Source organism: Phaseolus vulgaris, chromosome 6 (genome assembly GCF_000499845.2).
Source record: "Phaseolus vulgaris cultivar G19833 chromosome 6, P. vulgaris v2.0, whole genome shotgun sequence".
NCBI lineage: Eukaryota > Viridiplantae > Streptophyta > Magnoliopsida > Fabales > Fabaceae > Phaseolus > Phaseolus vulgaris.
In genome coordinates this window covers 23,410,999-23,432,108 of record NC_023754.2, presented here as the reverse complement: position 1 = coordinate 23,432,108, position 21,110 = coordinate 23,410,999, and the positions used below count along the sequence as shown (strand labels likewise).

The window sequence follows — 21,110 nt, the reverse complement described above, 5'->3', positions numbered from 1 at the left end:
AAAAATAATTAATTGTTATAGTGACTAAATTAGATACCAGACTAAAAAAATTTTGGTTCTAAATTAATTTTTATTATTATTAAATAATTTTTAAATTAATATCTAATTAATTACTAATATTTTAACTACCAATTATTTAGATTTATAGTGTAAAAGTTCATCTCATAACAAAATTGTAAAATTGTGTCACTAGTGATTAGTGAATAGTTGTAATGAGATAAAATTATATCATTGATAATTATTCTATCAAAAAATTCATTGCAAAAGGAGGTTGTAGTGTATTAGTGTGCACTTTTGTATACTCACACCCAATTGTAATAAGATTCGTCAAAAAAAATAATTTAAGAAACAATCAATAACCTTATGAATTCTATCAAGCTTGTGAATTTCTTCTTCAAACGAACAAAAATAAAGTGAAATAAATTGGGTAAAAACTAATATAAAGTAAAAAAGAAATAAAAATATAAATTATAAAGAACATTTACTAACAATGTGGTAAACTTTTCAAAAAAATCTAATGTTCACGCACTCATATATGCACATGCCTATATGATATTTTCATAGTTTAAGTTTGCTTTCACTTACATAAAAAAAAAACAAACGTATAGATGAAAAAGGAAATAAATAAAAAAAAACTATTTAATATATAGTTTTTCGTCAGGAAAATAAACAATGAAGTAAGATTATATCTTAAAACTCTTCCTTGACATAGTTAAGGAAACAACAATTTAATATTCACGAAAATCATGAAATAGAAACTAATTTTTAGATACCAAAATAATTAGTTGCAATAATAACTAAATTAGAGACCATTTTAAAAACTAAAAAAAATTTTGATTTATAAATTAGTTTCTATTATTATTAAATAGTTTCTAAATTGATATCTAATTAGCAACCAAAGTTTTAGAAACCAAATTTAGAAACTAAATAATTGGTAGTTAAAACTTTGGTTGCTAATTAGATACCAATTTATAAACTATTTAACAATAATAGAAACTAATTTAGAAACCATTTTTTTTTTAGTTTTTAAAATGGTCTCTAATTTAATTACTATTGCAACTAATTATTTTGGTATCTAAAAATTGGTTTATATTTCATAATTTTCTTGTAGTGAAAGGTGCTATTCATTGACTTTCTTTTTAGACTTCTTAGATAAGTATTACAACTCTAAAAAGTGAGATATTGGTATATTATTAAGATTATAATAAAAACTCTCAATAAGTTGATTAAAGATAAGTACGATTTTTTTTTATCAGCAATAAAAAAATAAAATAAATAGAAATACAAGGAGTATTTCAACCCATTAAAAAAAAATCTTAATGTACATTATAAATAAGAGGATTTTAGTCCCTAATCCTCCCATAATCTTGAATCAAAAACAAAAGTTCTTTCACAATTAAACATAATTTGATTTATTACATGTAGATTTGTGCATAACTTAATAATTTCTCAAACACCCACAAGCATCAAAACTAATTAAACTCCCAAAAAGCATAAAATCCTTTTACAATGCTTTACAACATGGTAACATTTTTTTTAAAGAGTTAAAAGCTTTTTTATGGCTGCAATATTTGCATTAAGAACCCTTTCTTTCATAGATAAACATATAAGAATGAAGTTTGTACTTTTACTGCAATATTTGGTTTCACTAATCATCACAGAAACCTTTTACAACATAGTATTCTTGCTATGAGTGTTCAAGACACCTCCCTATTGCTTGCAACATAAAACTCTAAATTTAGACTTGGTGTCTTAATGATTGTAATAGAGCTTAAGCACGAGTCAAAATAAAAAAATAAACCTTAGAAATTTAACATTTAACCACATGTACATATTTTTACTTGAATAATCATTAAAATTTGTTAATTATATAATATGTACTTATTAAAAATGATAATATTTCTTAAAGTCTACATGTTCCAAACCATAATTAACAATCCATATGCTTTTCAAAATATTATTTATCTCTATTAAAATTCACAAAATTAAACACACTAAAATGCTTCAGTACTGACTCGCGATTAACTAACACAATTTCCAACCAAATAGCAATCATATTCCATATTTTCATATTAAAACTAAATAAATGTTTTGTGTTTTCAATTTCTCTATCACATAATAAGACAATCTAACGTGGATAAGAATTAAACATTTTAAATTGATAAAAATTTTCTTAATTAAACATTGACTTAATCTTAATTGTGACTTATTGAATAAATTATTATTGTATAAGTTCAATTAAATATTTTATAATTCTCAATTGGTTATTATTTTTATATTATTTTTCTTATTTTAGTACACATTATTAATTTATCATTGTATGCAATTTGATAACATCACATAGGGATATAAGTTTTTTTTATTGCATTATTAAATAAGAATTTGGTTTATGCTGATAAAAAAAAGAAAAAAAAAAGAATTTGGTTGTTACGGTTGTGCATACCCATACATTACTAATCAGATATATTAACTAAGAATTTTATTTTCCTTGATCCTTGAGAGTTCATTTTCTTAAATATTTTCTGAAATTTTAGAAAAATGTTTTCGTTAAAGGATCTCAAAAATCTATTTTGAAAAAAAAATTACAACAACTTAATTCACTCCCTTTTTTCTGAGTATTCATGAACCCATTTAACAATAAAACCAATATCTTCGTCTTGGTTCTATCTTAATAACTAACATGATTTTATTCAAGTTATCATAGTGGTGTTATGTATTTGTTGTTAAACCCATTTTTTCAAATGATGATAGGTATGTTTATAGAAATGTTAAAATGAAAATCTTGTTGAGGGCATCAATATAGACACATACGAAGTCAGAAGGACTACTCATCCCCTGCATGCTGTATATATTATAAGTTAAATTTAAGAGTCTTTGGATTTATGAGATAATACAAGTATAATTAGATATTAATATTATAAGAAAATTATTAAATAAAAAATAATTTTAAAAATAACAAATAATTAATTATCATATATTATTTTATAAACTAAAATTTATTGATATTTAAAATAATTTTTATTATTAATAAAAATTTATAAACTAATTTTTAATTTAGTATTTATGATAAAATACTAAGAATTTATTTCTTAATTACTTAGAATCTAAATTACTCACTTAACTAATTTATTTAGAATCTAAAATAGTTACTAATTAAAATCTTAGTAAGTAATAATATATTAATTTAAAAACTAATTTATAATTTTTATTAATAATTTAATATTAAAATTAATTATTATTTATTTTTTATCAATAATAAAAATCTATATATAAAAAATAGTACAGAGGAATAATGTACTTTAAGTTAACCAGTTTACCCTTATACCAAAAAATAAAGTACACATCTCTTCTATGTATTCAAATCAAGATTGGTTTTAGGAAAATAAGTTTTGGGGAAAAGGCTTTTCAAAACTACATGGAGAGATTAAGATTTTTTATGAATCTAATTCATCCAACCTTTTTGCTTAACAGCGTATGCTTTAAAGTTACAAGAAAATAATTTTTTGTTGACCAACCTCTAGATTTTGAAAGTTTTTAAAAACTTAGTTATGTTTATAAAATTAAGAAGACTCTGCAAACTAAAAAAAGTTTAAAAGATTGATTTGAGAGACTATTTTTTTTATGAACAAGAAAAATATATTGTGAACAGATTACTTAGATTAAATGTATTGTACATATAAAACACGTTACAGATTATATACCTATACAATATGGCCTTACCCTAAACCCATAAACACAATACACCTTCGCACCCTTTTAGAGCCTCAGTCATACTCCTTACACTACAAAAAAATTATCAAATAGAAAAAAAAATGGTTTCTAAATTAGTTTATATTATTGTTAAATAGTTTCTAAATTGGTATCTAATTAACAACCAATGTTTTAACTACCAAATATTTAGATTCTAAATTTGGTACCAAAAACTTTATTTGTTAATTAGATACCAATTTAGAAACCATTTAACAATAATAGAAACTAATTTAGAAATAAAAAAATTGTCTAGTCTCTAAAATGACTTCTAATTTAATAATTATAGCAACTAATTATTTTTTATTTCTAAAATTAGTTTCTATTTCAAGATTTTCTTCATAGAAAATACAAATAATACAAAGCACCTACTATTGTTATTCCAATCCAGACACTTATCCACAATTTATATAATTTTTTTTTTCTTAAAGGACATGTTGGTGATTATATTGGTGCTAGAGGTGTCAATGATGAAAAAATTCGCATCCTTCTATTTCAAATCAACCAATTTCAGACTGACATTTTCTTAATAATTATAGTTTTTTTTATCATAATATTATAAATAAATAAAACAGAGCGTTAGTGCTCAAACTTTTTTTAATAATTATAGAATTGCAATAAATTTTTTTAACAACTTGATAGTTATAACACTACAAGAAAATCATAAAATAGAAGCCAATTTTAGATATAAAAAATAATTAGTTGTAATAGTAACTAAATTAGAGACAATTTTAGGACTAAATAAATTTTTGGTTTCTAAATTAGTTTTTATTATTGTTAAATGATTTCTAAATTTGTATCTAATTAGCAATCAAGTTTTTTTGCTACCAAATTTGGAATCTAAATAATTGGTAGTTAAAACTTTGATACCTAATTAGATACTAATTTAGAAACTATTTTTTTTAGTTTATAAAATGGTCTCTAATTTAGTTACTATTGTAACTAATTATTTTGATCTCTAAACATTGGTTTCTATTTGATGATTTTCTTAAAGTGTAAGTAGTTGTTGCTCTTAAGTTTATTGGATGACCCAATATAATGGATGATAAACCAATTTTAATATATATAATAGAATTTTTTTTTTAAAAAAATTTGTAATGAATTAAATGAGACAATTAATGAATGCTCCAGTCCATATAAAAAATATTAAGTCTTCAAGTCAAAACTTAATGTAATCAAGCAACATACCATCTCAAAAACCTATGTTTTGCTGCCTATGAATGAAATGACTTAAACAAAAAACTTAACTAGAAGTTTAAAACATCATCTCATGATGCAACAACTAACAAAAAAGACCAAAACCACAAGTTGTTTAGAAAACTTAGTTTCCTTGGTAGTTTGCAGTTGTGACAACCAAAATACAAAAAACACTACACTTCAATTTGCTATGTGTTTCAGATGCACCACAATAAATACATAGTTGCAAAAATACAACAACTCAAGGTCCAAAAGTGTTGACAACATCAACCCTCTGACCTCACCAACAAAATCCAACACTACAAGAAAAATATGAAATAAAAACCAATTTTAAAGACAAAAAATAATTATTTGCTATAGTAACTAAACTAGAGATCATTTTAGAAACTAAAAAAAAATTGGTTCCTAAATTAGTTTCTATTATTATTAAATGGTTTTTAAATTGATATCTAATTAGCTACCAAAGTTTTAACTACCAATTATTTAGTTTCTAAATTTGGTAGCAAAAACCTTAGTTGCTAATTAGATATCAATTTAGAAACCATTTAACAATAATAGAAACTAATTTAGAAACCAAAATTTTTGTTAGTATCTAAAATGATCTCTAATTTAGTTACTATAACAAATAATTATTTTTTATCACTAAAAATTAGTTTCTATATCATGATTTGATTGTTATGCAAAAACATATTTGTGTTGAAAACCAACCTGCAATGTTGCTTTCAAGAAAACAAATACAAATTTCCATAAGTGAGTTGTTCCAAAAATCTTTAAGAAGACACATTCCCACTAGTCTTCCAAAACTCTCCATACCATTTGTAATTTTCCTTTTATCAATTCTTCCATTAGACTTCAGAGAATCTAAAAAAAAAACCTTTCCGTGGTCTTTAAAAGATGTTTGTGTTGACTTTATAAGATATTTATCACACTAAAATATTATTATAAGTTATGTTTTTGGATGTTTAAACTTGATTGAAATTTGTATTTTCATATTTAAATGTAGTATGGCTTTTTCATCCTTGTTTAGTTCATCTCCTGGGATAAAAATGTTTCAGCCTTCTTCGTATCTACAGGTCCATGAAGAAGTTTTGGACGTGAGGTTTAATGTTGTTTGCTTTTGGCAACATGGGTGCAATATTTTGAGCATATCTTGATTTATAGACACTACAAGAAAATTATTAAATATAAATCAATTTTTAGATACCAAAATAATTAATTATAATAATAATTAAATTAGAGAAACTAAAAAAAATTGATTTCTAAATTAATTTTTATTATTGTTAAATAATTTTTAAATTGGTATCTAATTAGCAACCAAAGTTTTAACTACCAATTATTTAGATTTTAAACTTGATTGCTAATTAGATATCAATTTAGAAACTATTTAACAATAATAGAAACTAATTTAGAAATCAAAAATTTATTTAGTCCTTAAAATGATCTATAATTTAGTCACTATAATAATTAATTATTTTTTGTTTTTAAAATTAATTTATATTTTATAATTTTTTTTGTAGTGAGAGATTGTCAAAACAGTCAAAATTTTACCTCTCATTCACCGAGTGAATCTTGATTCCTCGAGCAAGCGAGGCTTGGGAGCACATAGTGAAACTCGCTAATTATAAAAGTCGTGCTTCTCTGATAATTCTCACATTTGAAATCAGATTTTAAAAAAATTGGAAATCTTTTGAGAGAAACATAGAGAACAACCTCTATATGTCTTAGATCGAAAGTCAAATTGTTAAAATTCATTATTTCCTTTATAAACAAAAGATAAATTCAATAAAATTGAACATTTGAAAAAATGTTTCAACCTCTCTCTCTATATAAAAGGTTGAAGTACCTTTTATACATTTAAGAGTAATATTCATACATTCATATATTCTTATATAAGGTTCCTTCATCACAAAATAGTCCAAAAATAATTTTTTTATCAGTAAATAAAAAATTAATAAATAAAATATTTAAAGAATACTTCAATTCTTATATAAAAAATTACACAAAATAGTCCCACAATTTTTTTTACATAAAACTCCAATAAAATCCAATATGATCTAAAGAAACAAACTCCTAAAGACTAGATGCATACCTAACATACACTAGAAGAAAAACATGAAATAAAAACCAATTTTACAGACAAAATATAATTAGTTGGTATAGTAATTAAATTAGAGACTAAAAAATTTAGAAACCATTTAATAATAATATAAACTAATTTAGAAACCAAATTTTTTTTAATCTCTAATTTAGTCACTATAACAACTAATTATTTTTTGTCATTAAAAAATAATTTTTATTTCATGATTTTTGTTGTAGTGATATATGAACCATAAAACCATGAAAATATAAAAACATATATGAATTTTTTACCCCCATTTAATAGTCTTCTGCCTAAAAACTACTATGTGTCTTGTTGGAGTACATTCTAAAAATATTGTCTGTATGTTCGGTAACATTATTCTAGAACATGGATCCTAAGCATATTTAAGACATTTTCAACCAAGTTAATTAGTTCGGATTAATAGTGAACTTATGAGACCAATTTTACAAATATGTGTAATTTCTACAAAATTCATCACAACTTTACCACCGGAAAGTGATCAAACATTCAAAACTATCTATCATTTGTCCCTTTACATCAAATGCTTCATTTCTAAGTCTGTAAATTTGCCCTGCTTACATCTGGTTTTGATTGCAGGTTGGACCTTTATCCAGTAGCAGTGTTGCTTTAGCCCTCCAAATACCTGTGATTCATTGAAAGTCCCTGCACTGGCGCCTACAAATTTTGATCATCTTGCTATGTTGAAATTGTTATGTGATGATAGAGTGGATTTCCCATTCCACATATAAAATCTACTTTGTGTTATAAAATTCTACGCCAAGTAATCGTGTTCCTTAAACATTAACTTTCTGTGAAGGTTTCTGCAATTCTTAACACAAGATGTGCCAAGAAAGATAAATGGTGTCGAAAATATTATTGTGGGGTTCAAGACGTATTTTTAGTCTAGTTTTTTTTTTTTGCTTAGTTGAAGGTTTGAGTTTGACTCACGTTTAAGTTTTCCTTAACTAATTTTTTTTTTTCTGATTGGTGTCTCGCTCCTTTAGTTTGTTTGTATTCACTTTAATGGGATGTCAGAGAAAGTTTCTTTCAGGTTATGTGTCAGAAGCTGTTTTGTTTCTTAGATGTTTCAAAGGTATTATACAGTTAGGTTGCTCATACCTTTGTATAAAGGTTTAATCACCTCTGAAGTGATTCTTTATATATATATATATATATATATATATATTCTTGATTGCTGTAAAAAAAAATCTAGTTTTTCATAGGTTTTATAGTTTTGTTAATAGAAACATTGGGTAATTTGATGTAACTTTTTATTGAGAGGGCAAACTTATGAAACTTTTATTTATTTTCTTTTCAGCTTAAGAATTAGAAATTAATGATTTTCTTCTTAAAAGTATTGTAATTCTTGTTTAAAAAATCAGAAGTATATGTCGATTGTTTTATCTTATCCTAATTGGTTCATTTTTTTATCAGCAAAAAGAATTAATAAATAAAATGAATCACTTTAGGGGTGATCCAACCCTTATACAAACAACACTTTTAAAAACTCTTCCTCCCTGCCTAAAAGTTCCTGCAGAACAGACAAGACCCAAAAACTAGTAAAAACATGCTCACATAAGATTTCAAAAAGCCATACAAGTCGTTGGATCCAAACACCAATAAAAAAAGAACATTCTAAAACGAGATTTAAAATAGATACAAGAACAAACCTTGACTTGAACCAATGCGAACACTTTAGTCTCATCGGCCTTTCCCCTATTAAAAATGATATTGTTCATGTGTTTCCAAATTTCGATCACGACATCAACCCAAATTGCTCCCCATAAATCATTAACCCAACCAGAAGCATTGCACATCCCGAACTGAATAAAACTTAACATAGGGTCAAAGTGAGTGACAAACACCACACCAAGTCACTCAAAACAAAGACACCAAACAAGCCAAGCGAATCTATAAGCAAAAAACAAATGACTGTTGAACTCCTCCTCCTTCCCACACAAACGACACAAAAGGTTATCCACAACTATTCCACGTCTTTCCAAGTTGACCGTGGTAGCAATCCTGTTCTCTAACACTCTCCAGGCAATGAACATAATAGAAGGCAAAACTTTACATCTCCACACACTACAAGAAAAACTTGATTTAGCTTCCAAATTTTTGCGTGGGCCATTTGCGGACGCTACTCTCGTCGGCCAAAATGAGTAAAAGCCCACGCAAGATTTACATTGGACGCAAAACGGACGCATATATTAATTTTATTTTATTTTTTTTTAAAATTTTTTGCGTCGGCCGCGGCCCACGCATATGCGTCCGTTTTGCGTTGCCCACAGAACCCACGCATATGCGTCCGCTATAACCCACGCATATGCGTCCGCTATAGCCCACGCATGTTTAGAATTTTAAAATTTAAATATTTTTAATGTATAATAAATATTTTAATTTTGAATTCTTTATTATATTTATTTTAGAATTATTTCTTTAATGTTATAATAAATTATTTAATTTATCAATTTTGAATATAAATTAATTAAATTAGATTTATTAAATTAAATAAGCGTTTGATTTAAAATTAATTGACTAAAATAAAATATATATTTAAATTATTTAAATGTTATATAAAATATTTGTTTATTTTAAATATTATTTATTTTAAATTTATTTTATTTATATATTGTCATAACTATTTTATTTTGACGGGAAGGACTTGAGTTCAAATCCTGGCTGTTGCAGTTTCCTTGAAATATTAATTGGGGGCTTGGTTTCGAGTCCTATGACTTGGATTCGATTCCTATCCAGTGCAGAATGATAATCAATCACTCTATGTGCTTATTCTTATGTCTTCAAATCTCACTTATCACCACAATCCAGACACTCTCCAAAAAACTTAAGTTAATAGAAGTAAGTGACTACAATGGAACATATTTCTCTTAATTTATGTAAGACATTGTTATGCATTATCCATGTGCACTTTAGGACTGCTTATATTTTGGGAGATTTCATTGTAATGTGTAAATGTAACTTTTCTAACATTATATCTCGTATTTAAAATAAGGTGTAGCAGGTGTTTGGTTAATCCAATTAATTATTCGTTGATTTATAGATTTGAAATAGAAGATTTTTTTTTTATAAAAGTTGAAACATAATTGAAATGCTCATTTTAATTAATCGATAAAAAAGAAACTCTTAACTTATAAATCCTACGATATAATTAAGAGCTAACCCTTTTTTCTAAGACACACTTACAAATTTGTAATGGTTAATGTGATGAGATTGAGGTGTCATAAAGATACAACTCTTATTTATTTTCTCTTATTGCATTACTAGACAATGTTATATATCTTTTTCAAGGTGATGACTGGAAAGCAAAAGAAAAAATTACAAGTATTCCCCAAAAACAATAAAAACAGGTGATGATTTAAGATGAAATTGAATTAGTCTTCCGCGTGGAAAGTTATGTAACACCTTCGAGAAAACCAAAATAAAAAATGTTTATTATGCCAAAACATACATTAATAAACAAAACAAAACATTTATTACATAAACCAAATGACATAACTTATTTAATATTTGCTTTTTAAATTATTATACGTTTCACTTTTTCATAATTGTTTATTTATGATATAATTAATGAGAAGAGAGAATGTAAAGAATACGTAACAATGACAACGGTACATTTTTGTTGTTTAGTTAAAGAAAAAACGAAGAAATAGGAAAGAAAGAAAAATGTCTTTTAAAAACAAAAATAAAAATAAAATCTTTTTATTCTTTCTTCATTTCTCATTCTAAATTTACTATCTCCTTTTTACTTACTTTCCTTTGAACTGACCAGGAAATTTCAGTACTCATATCAGTAGAATTATATATTTTTTAAATACATATTTAACATAATTTTTATTATTGTGTGTAGTTTAACTAAATAACTAGTGCCTTATTTGACGAGACTCTCACATAATTAATTAATTTTATAGTTCTAAAAAATTATCTTTAATTTACTTTTAACCAAGGATATGGAAGCCTTAAAAAACATTCCATTGCCCTAATCAAATGGCACAAATGATTTCTTTTCAGAAATCGGTGGTTTGCCTAAATACACGCTTTTTACAAATTTTCCTACCTTATCAACAATAAACAAAATTATATTTACATGGAAAATATTAATAATTCGTTCTATTTATTTCCTCAGACACAAGAATCAAAAAAAAGTTGTGTAAAAAATAATCAAGTTTTTCTTCTTCTTTTTTACTTTTGACTTTTAGTAGAGGACAAGTCATACATGCAAAGACATTGAGGGTGTGAAGTTCTTAGGGCTGTATATAAACAACCTAAAGGCTCAGAAATGTTCCATAATTTTAATTGCAGATTGCTTAGCCTGCTTGAAAATGGCTTCTTCAATGGCCAGTGCTGGTGGGTCTGGTGACGATGAAGGTTCTCAAAACTTGAACAACGGAAGGAAAAACTCCTACAAACGTCTTACTTCTTCTCAAACAGCAAGACTTGAAAGGTAATTAAGATAACCCTTTCAATTTAATTAATACTTTGATTTGCTTCATTTTGAGGGAGCATTTTGCTTTTTGGGTGAAAGAAATTAAAGAGTAAACACATAATTCCTCTAGATTTAATTGTGCATCTTCGTAAAACTCTATTTTTTTTTTAATCAAGCTCAATAGATCTCTCTCCACATTTAATTCCTCTTGATTTTGCTTTTCTTGGGTTCATCAAATATTTTTTTTTGATGAATTTTGGTTTAATCTATTTACTCAAGGGTTTTTCTATTAATTTTGGTTTAATGTGGTTTTGATTGTCACTAGGATCACGATTAATGCTACCGATATTGATTTGTAACATGCCCTTGCATGTTTCGGTCAATTTTGTGCAGGGTCGACGATTTTGATTAGGAGAAATGTCACAAATTGTATTTTTTTAGCCTCTGATTTTTATAATTTACAAAACAATTTTCACATTTTTCATCCTAAAACACACTTTTCAATGCAAATATATGACCAATTTAAACATGCATTTCAATCATACTCTAAATACATTCTTCTCAAATTGCTTTCAAAATATGAAACCCTAACACGAATCAATTGTTTAAAAAAAATTAAAACTGATATTTCAAAATAAATTTTATAGAACTAAAATATATGAACTATTAATTGTTTTGAAGAACACTTTTTTGGTGCTTCATTGTATGATGAATGTCATAATCGTGCACATGTTTGATGAAAATACTGTTTCACATTTCATTAAAACTAACCATAGTGAATTCCATACTGATAAATTATATTATGCAATATACTACCAATAAGCTTGTTGTTTTTTCTATCGACATTTTTTTATAATATTTTTACTATTTTTTTAACTGTTGAATTTGAGTAGTTTGCACTATCTATGATTTTTGTTTTGCTAAATTGACCAGTGCAGTAATTTTTTTCTATCTATATATGTAATAATAATTATTATATTTAATGAAGCATATTCTCTTTAATATAGATGAATGGTTCTCCTCTTCTACAAATCAAATTTAATTTGAATTCATAACTTTTTTTTCCAACTCAAAAGTTACAAACAGAGCAAATAACAAATTATTTGAGATTATTAAAAAAAGTTAAATCAACTATATGTTGTGTATATTATTTTAGGTTAGAGAGGGTTAAGTTGAAGAACTAACGCATCAAATTCATTAAAGACTTTTATTCTTTTCTATGATGTAATTAAAAGACATTAACATCATGCAAAATATAAAAATGTTTCTACTTTCATGTTCTTACCTCAATAGGAAAAATTTTACTGCATAATTTTTTTTTATCAGCATGTTACTACATAATTGATTGTCTAGCATGTATAGTTGTTTATACATAACCCATATGGATTATGCATTTTATGTACCACTTATCTTTTACATTATAGAACTACATAATTAATTATACATAACTCAATCAATTATATAGGTCAAAATCAAATCATATTATATAATAATTAGATAACTTTTATATAATGTACTTTTTTTTTCATAGGTTGCTAAAGGAAGAACTAACTATTGAGGTTTTTTTTTTTTTATAAAAGATTCATCAAGGATTGCCCACACCCTGATGAGGCCCAACGGCGTCAGTTGGCTGCTGAGATTGGACTTGAGCCAAGGCAAATAAAGTTCTGGTTTCAGAATAAGAGGACCCAAATCAAGGTATTGATCATACTTTTCATTTAGAAACTATTTCACATGTGTTGGTGTTATTCATTTACAGAAAGTGTTTTCTACAGTGAGATTGTACAAAACATTTTACGTGTCAATATTGTGTTTAATATATAACTCACCATTTTTTATGTGTATGTTACCTAAAGAATCAACACGAGAGAGCAGATAACACTGCTCTTCGAGTTGAGAATGATAGGATACACACAGAAAATGTTACAATGCAAGAGGCTTTGAAGAGTATGCTTTGCCCATCTTGTGGGGGACCACCGTGTCTTGAAGGAGATCGTGAACATTCTATCCATAATATGAAAATTGAAAATATTCACCTAAAGGAAGAGGTTACTGAACTCGTTCATTCATTCTTTTTATATTTCATGTGAATGCAATATTTGCTTGCTACTGCTTTAAACAGAAGAACTGTAGGTTGATTGGTTTTAAATATTTGTGAATTGGTTTTCAGCATGAGAAGGTGTCTCGTCTTCTTTCGAGGTACTTGGAGAGCCAGATGTTACCACCTGATCAGTTCCAACAGGGTTTTTTCCCCATCATAGGATCAAGTTCAAATGCATCACATGGAAATCCAATGAACCAAGTAATTGGTGCAAGTTCAAGTCATGATCCAAATCTTGCTTTGCAAATGATGGATGGTGGCTATAACGTATATGCAAGTGAAGGCATAGAAAAAAACCTTATGGCTAAGGTTGCTGCTACCGCAATGGATGAGTTAATTAGGCTTCTTCGGATTAATGAGCCTTTTTGGATTAAGTCTTCCACTCAAGATGGGAAGCTCTACCTTCTGCTTGAAAACTATCAAAAAATGTTCCCAAAGACCAAACATTTCAAAGGGCCAAACGTGCGTATTGAAGCAACAAAAGAATCAGGAATAGTGAGCATCAATAGCCTTCAGCTTGTTGACATGTTTCTAGATTCGGTAAGCATATCATAACCCTTGCTGTAGACTTTCTCTCTCTTAGTTTTTAATTAATATTGTGATTTGACTATCGACATGAAAAAAATATTGACTCGTAAGAGCATGGTGATGAATTCCTCTTTTCAGAACAAATGGGTTAATCTGTTCCCAACAATTGTCTCAAAAGCAGAAACACTGAAAGTACTTGAAAGAGGTTCGGCAGGAAACCGAAGTGGAGCCTTGCAGTTGGTATATATTTTCATGCAAACCTTGTTTTTGTAATTAAGCTCTTTAATATAAGTTTTTAATCTGTTGACAATACTTTTATGACAGATGTCCGAGCAAATGCATGTTCTTTCACCCTTTGTGCAACCTCGTGAATTTCAATTTCTTCGTTTCTGTCAACAAATTGAAGAAGGCCTGGTGATTGCAGATGTGTCATTTGATTCCTTTCAGCAAAAATCCTCTATTTTTCACTCTTGGAAATATCCCTCTGGGTGCTTGATCCAGGAACTGCCCAATGGGTACTCCATGGTTAGTAATTTACATATTAGTGAACTACTTTAGTAGATCTTCAACTATAAGATTGAAATACTCTACATGTTACTGAGAAAGACGTTTTACATAAAAGCAAAATTTTAGAGGCCATTCTGGAAAGCATTGCTACCTTGTGTTAAGATGAAGGCCTAACAGGAAAAATGTAAAATGGTTCAATTGACCCATTGGTAGTACCACTTGCTAGGGCAATAATGTGTGAGCATTTATTCAACAATTAAATATGAATTATTTTTTTTTTCAGTTTTTAGTTTAATTTCTTTTAAAACAATTTATGTGTGAAGGTAACACTAGCTAGTTTAAAATAAAATTTCTAAATCTTGGACATTATAAATAAAGTTAATCTAGAGGTTTATAATCTATTTCACTGTGGTCATCTATTATATGGATGAATTAGAATTAGATTGATGCTAAAACTAGTGAAAACTTTTTCAGCTTATCCAGATTTAGAAATTCTGTATCATTATATTTTGGGATTCACTGATCACTTCACATCACAAAATCATATAATTCCAATATTGAAGTAAATCCTGGGATTAAATCCAGTTATTTTCGTGGAGTGTTCAAATATGCATACCCTTTTTTTTATCCGACGGATTAATAAAAAATATATTATGCTTTGTTAGGTTACTTGGGTGGAGCATGTTGAAGTGGATGATAAAATCCAAATACATCCACTGTACAAAGATATTATTGCTAAGGGCATTGCATATGGAGCTGAAAGGTGGATTATGGAACTTCAAAGAATTTCCGAGAGATTTGCTGCCTTTTATATTGAAAAGATACCTGATCATGACACTGCAGGAGGTCACACTTTCTCATATTACTCAAAACCCTTACACTGCATGAATACATACATGCATTTTTTTTATACGTGAACAAGAATTCACATATATGTGTGTGTATGCTTTATTTATGATAGATGGTTATGTGCTTATAGCTAACTCAAATATTTTACTTATCATTGTTCAGTGATCAATTCTCTTGAAGGAAGGCGAAGTATAATGAATTTTGCTCATCGTATGCTCAAAATCTTCTGTGAAAGTATAACCATGGCAGATGGTTTGGACTTTCCACTTTCTGATCTGGCGAATACTAGTGGAGTGAGGGTCTCTATTCGCGAAAGCAAAATGATTGGACAACCAAGTGGCATGATTGTTGCAGCTGCTACCTCCATTTGGCTCCCTCTCCATTATATGAAAATTTTTGAGTTTTTCTCAGATGATAAAAACCGTGCTCAGGTTCACAATAATCTAGCTAACTAATTTTTTATTATATACAAGAATTACTTTTATTTGTTAGTTAGATTTAAATTAACCTTGCTTTGCAGAATGATTAATATTTACGTGCTCTTTTCTTACATACACAGTGGGATGTTCTTACCTGTGGAAACCAGTCACACAAGGTTGCACACATTTCAAATGGAATTCACCCTGGGAACTGTGTCTCGATTATTCGGGTAATTCAAATCTTTCTTTTTGTTTCATGTTTCAACTTTGTTCTAAGACAGGTTTAGTTTAGTTTTTATTACAATTATATTAAACAAACACTGTCATAATCATAAGGCATTCTTTGTTAAATTATATGGTTAAGGTACGTAGCAAACAACTTTGAATTAGGTTTTAATAGTCACAACCCTAACTTGATCACTGATTCTTCAATTTTTCATGTGTAGCCATTCATCCCTAGCGAGAACAATGCACTGATTCTTCAAGAGAGTTTCACAACCCCCATGGGAACGTATGTCATATATGCTCCAACTGATGTAGCAACTATGACTTCGGCCATAATGGGAGAAGACTCTTCAATGTTACCAGTTCTTCCATCAGGTTTTGTCATCTCTCCAGAGGGTGACCCAAATGCAGCTTTGGGAGCATTTGATTGTTCAGATGGTGAAAGATTGGGAGGCTCATTACTGACTGTGGCATTTCAGATACTAGCTAGTGCTGATGGACGCAATATGCCAAATAGGAAAGCTGGAGCAGCTGTGAACTCCCTTTTAACCTCAACTATTCTCAGAGTCAAGGATGCTCTCAATTGCAACAACTTGGAGTGATCTTTTGGTTATGGACAAAACATTGCCTTGTTTCCTTTGCGTTATGACAAGTTTTCTTAGCATTTTCACTATTTTTTTTATCAGCGAATTGGCATTTTCACTTGTTTGGTGCATTGCTTGACATTTTCACTTTGTTTGGTACAATATTGCTTGACATTTTAAATTAAACAATATGCTACTTTATTCCATTTTCTCCCTCTATTTATGTGTGGTGATAATTCTGATCCTTTCTGTGCCCATTGTTCTTTCAAGACAAGCTTATCATTCTCTTCTGATAAGCAAAAAAATATTGAAAGAAAGTGAAAAGGGTACTGCAACCTTACTACAAAGTAGAACCATCATGAATTTGAGGATTGAGTAATATTAGTCCTTGATTAAGTTCACAGACATGGATTTCTTCTCTTCTCATATTTATAGTCTGATATCCCAAACTGTATAGTTTATTATCTTTTTAGTAAAATGAACGAATAGTACTGTGATTTGGTTCGTGTATACCAAATTTGCGGTTGGAACAGGTCGCTCAAGTTCGATATTGAATTTGTGAAAGTGATGAACTCAGAAAGGTAGCAGAGAAGGAAGATGTAAGGGAACGTCGGAAAGGAAGAATATTTCCGCTAAATTATGTAAATTTGGGGGGAAAAATTACTAAATTGGATTAAGTTCTGGGAGATCAACCTTTTAAGTTAGAACTCGTAACATTTGCACAACTTTTTTTTTCACGACTTTTTTACATAATAATATAATTGAATAATATAATTGAAGTTGTTTCATCGGTGACTTTAGTTTTATTATTATGCCTAAGATTATCTCATCGAGGCATAAGTTCAGTTTGATTATAAAAAAATAGATTTAATATTTGAAAGACATTAATCTATTTTAGAGATATATTTATAGATTTAATAATTCGTTAATTGTAATTATTTGCAGATTACAATATTATATAAATTGGTCGAAGTTAGTTGAATGACATGAAAGTATTGTAAATGAGAATATAAGAAAGCATAATATATTTTTACATAATAGTTAATAAAAGTGTGATGATATCTTATGGTTAATACGAGCAATTGCTCCTATTGTGTCCTTCATTTTTATAGTAAGAGAACTCTTTTAGTTTATTTCAATCTCGATTATCTATTATGGATGTGTTTAGTCTTTGATCTTCCGAGTTCTTTATATCTCATGTGAAGGTTTGGAATAAAATTAGGTCAAGTGTACGCAGAACAATAAACTTAATTTTGCACTAGATGAAATTGGATCTCATACATTCTATATAACTTTGGAAAAATTTCATAATATCATAATATGCAAATAATTACATTTAAAAAATTATTGAGAATTCAAATTTTAACATTATCTTTAAAAAGCTAGTTGTGGAAGGATAGGCAATCGGAGTTTTTTGAGGTGTATGTCTTTTTTACTTTGTAAGAGGGTTGAACCACTTTTATGTGGGCTAAATTTATTATATCTTTTCTTGTTGATAAAAAAAATTCTCTTTAAAATAATACAAAGAATAACTTTTTAAAATTTATAAATATGTGTAAAAAAATTAAATTCTTTCAAGTATTAAACCTATTTTTTTCACAACTAAACTAAATTTGTGCATGGTGGCACAACTTCAGTCTAAAATAATATAAGTGAAGTTGTACACGGGTGATACAATTTCAGTTATATTATTTTACGCTAAAATTGTATCACTCATATACAATTTTAGTTAATTAACATAATTAAACAAAGTTGTGTCACACTAGACACTTACCCAATTTAAAAAAAAAACAGAATTTTGTGCAAATTACTAATAAAAGTTTTGAGTTACCTCGTTTATGTACTTTTGGCAAAAAAGTTTACTTTTACACCAAAATAGTAAATAATATTTGCTTCACAACCTATTATAATAATATTTTAAATTAAAAAATAAATTAAATATAATTAAAATATTAATTTATTGGATTATTAAATTAATATTTTTCACTTGGGTGTAACCTACCACCACCCTTTTCAAAAGATTATTGTTTGTTTCACATTCTATTTTTTGTCTGGCTTCTACTTTACAACCTTTTCATAATAAAATATTATATTCATTTAATATAAATAAAATACTAAATTAATTTTTTTAGACAAAGAGAATGAGAGTTTATGAAAGTTTAAAGTGATTTAATAGGTGTAATTAATGAAATATTTTCTTATATTAATGAAATAATAAAACTATAATTTTACTCGTATGATTAAAACTAATTTAAAATTATATATGATTAATTATTTTGTACACATAACTGGTGTGTGATTAAAATATTATTGCCAGAATTTGTATTATTTGACATTGCAGTTACTTATAAAAAAATAATTTTTGTAGACTAACAATAAAAATAAAATAATTATTGTTATTAAGATTAATATAATTTGATAACTTAATTTTAATTATTATTAATTTTTATTTATTTTACTAATATTATGTATTATTTTATTATTATTATTAATTTAAAAATTAATTTAAGTATTATTCTTATTTTTAATATTATTATTATAATTATTATTTATAATTTTATTAATTTTTTATATATATTATAATTATCATTTTATAATTTTTAATATTTATATTATTAAATTATTTTATTACTATTATAATTATGTAAATATATTAATATTATTATTGTTATTATGTATTTTATTATTATTATATTATGTTATATTATATTATATTATATTATTATTGCTATAGTATATTATATTACTGTTATCTATTATCTTATAAACGATTATCTTTAGAGTATTAGTTAGATTATTATTTAAATTATTTTTAAGAGCATTAAATAGATTATTATTTAAATTATTGTTTATAGTATTAGTTAGATTATTATTTATATTATTAATTATATTATTAGTTAGATTATTATTTAAATTATAGTTAGATTATATATAATAAACTTATTATAGTCTTTTTTTAATAATTTTTTTATTTTTCATAAACATAATTGCAGGAAAGAATATGTTCAATCCTAAAAAGCATTTGTTTTTCTCCACACAGAAAAAAGTGTTTTGACTTAGGATATAGGCAAACAGATTGAGAAATTACTTCAAATGAAAGCAGAAGTTGAACCTAGTCATGTATTCAAAGCACAGGAATTATTAGTTTGTGGGTACCCAATATAATTGTTTTTCATTCCAATAATTAATCAATCTACTTCCTCTAATTCAATAATAAAATAGAGATTTTTAATAATATAATGCATGCCTGTAAAGTTTGAATTTGATAACTTTGTTAACAATCAATAATATATTAATAACATTTTCAAATAAATTTTCATAAATGTTTCCAAATAAAATTTAGGCCAATGTTGTCGAACCCTAATGTTTGGGAATTTGACTAATCTATTTTCTCGAGATGTGCATCAATCACGTCTTAAGGAAAACATCCAAAAATATTGGTGATGACTGGTGACTGTAAGCATTTTATTATTATAAAACTTAGGTTTAATTATTTAACTTTTGTGAAAGAAACTTAAGTGCCTAGAACAGTCACAAGGTGTCATTTCTCTTCAAAAATAATCTACTTTTCTAGTCTAGCAACTCAATTAAAACAAATTGAAGACGTGTTTTAAAATTCATAAATAATTCAAAGGATTCACCAAATAATTAGTTATTATTTTAATTTTTAAGTAATATTTTATGTTATATTAATTTTATGTACAGTTAGAGTATCCAAATGTTCTAAAATGTTGATTTAATTTTTTATTGATAAAATAAGTCATATTAATTACCAAATTTCATCAATTATTTTTGGAATAATATTACAAAAAGTCATGGTTTATTGGAAGATTAGTGCTTATATGTGTATGCTACATGATAAATTAAAAAGTGACAAATATTTTTCTCTACCATAATCATTTAATAGTTGAATAAAAAATCAAGTTAATAAATTCCACAAATCAAAAACTAATTAATAATTGAATTTTGATGGATAGTTGATGTTGATCAGGGAAATTTGATGTTGATGAAATACCTTCATTTACTGAAGGAGATGTATTTCAATCTAAGAGGAAGACTAATTAACTGATTCCTTTACGTCGTGTTAAAGAGATGCCATGTTCAGATTTAAAGCTTCCAAAGGAACCATGTGCCTGATACAGAACAAAAAGTAACTTCAACTATTTTAATTTCTTAAGGAACCATGTGAATGATATACGTTGTTTCTGATAAGAAAATTTTGAAAACACAATCCGAAACTCGTGGATTTCTAGCCTTGTGTACAGCTCTTCAACTCATTAATTTATAGATTCTTCGTGCCTATAAAAGGCAATGCTCATACCATGATAATCACACACAAATTGAAGAGCTAATAGGTATTTGATCTAAGAATTACAACTAGAAAATCTACCTTCAATTTATATATGGC

General features: G+C 26.8%; 1 protein-coding gene across 1 annotated transcript; it reads left to right on the top strand.

The window, feature by feature from the left end:
• Positions 1-11,355: 11,355 nt before the first annotated feature.
• On the top strand, positions 11,356-16,907 carry LOC137833133 (homeobox-leucine zipper protein HDG11-like). Its single transcript, XM_068641504.1, has 10 exons — positions 11,356-11,507; positions 13,070-13,187; positions 13,346-13,537; positions 13,660-14,130; positions 14,257-14,358; positions 14,443-14,643; positions 15,291-15,471; positions 15,637-15,905; positions 16,034-16,123; positions 16,340-16,907. The coding sequence occupies exons 1-10, from the start codon at positions 11,386-11,388 to the stop codon at positions 16,718-16,720; spliced, it is 2,127 nt and encodes a 708-aa protein (XP_068497605.1). The 5' UTR covers positions 11,356-11,385; the 3' UTR covers positions 16,721-16,907.
• Positions 16,908-21,110: the final 4,203 nt, after the last annotated feature.

What these genes read in the sequence shown, in the direction of transcription:
- LOC137833133 (XM_068641504.1), top strand. Translation starts at nt 11,386, where the DNA reads ATGGCTTCTTCAATGGCCAGTGCTGGTGGGTCTGGTGACGATGAAGGT. An exon ending in ATAAGAGGACCCAAATCAAG is followed by an intron (nt 13,188 to 13,345) that starts GTATTGATCATA and finishes TGTTACCTAAAG; the next exon opens with AATCAACACGAGAGAGCAGA. An exon ending in ATGATAAAAACCGTGCTCAG is followed by an intron (nt 15,906 to 16,033) that starts GTTCACAATAAT and finishes TTACATACACAG; the next exon opens with TGGGATGTTCTTACCTGTGG.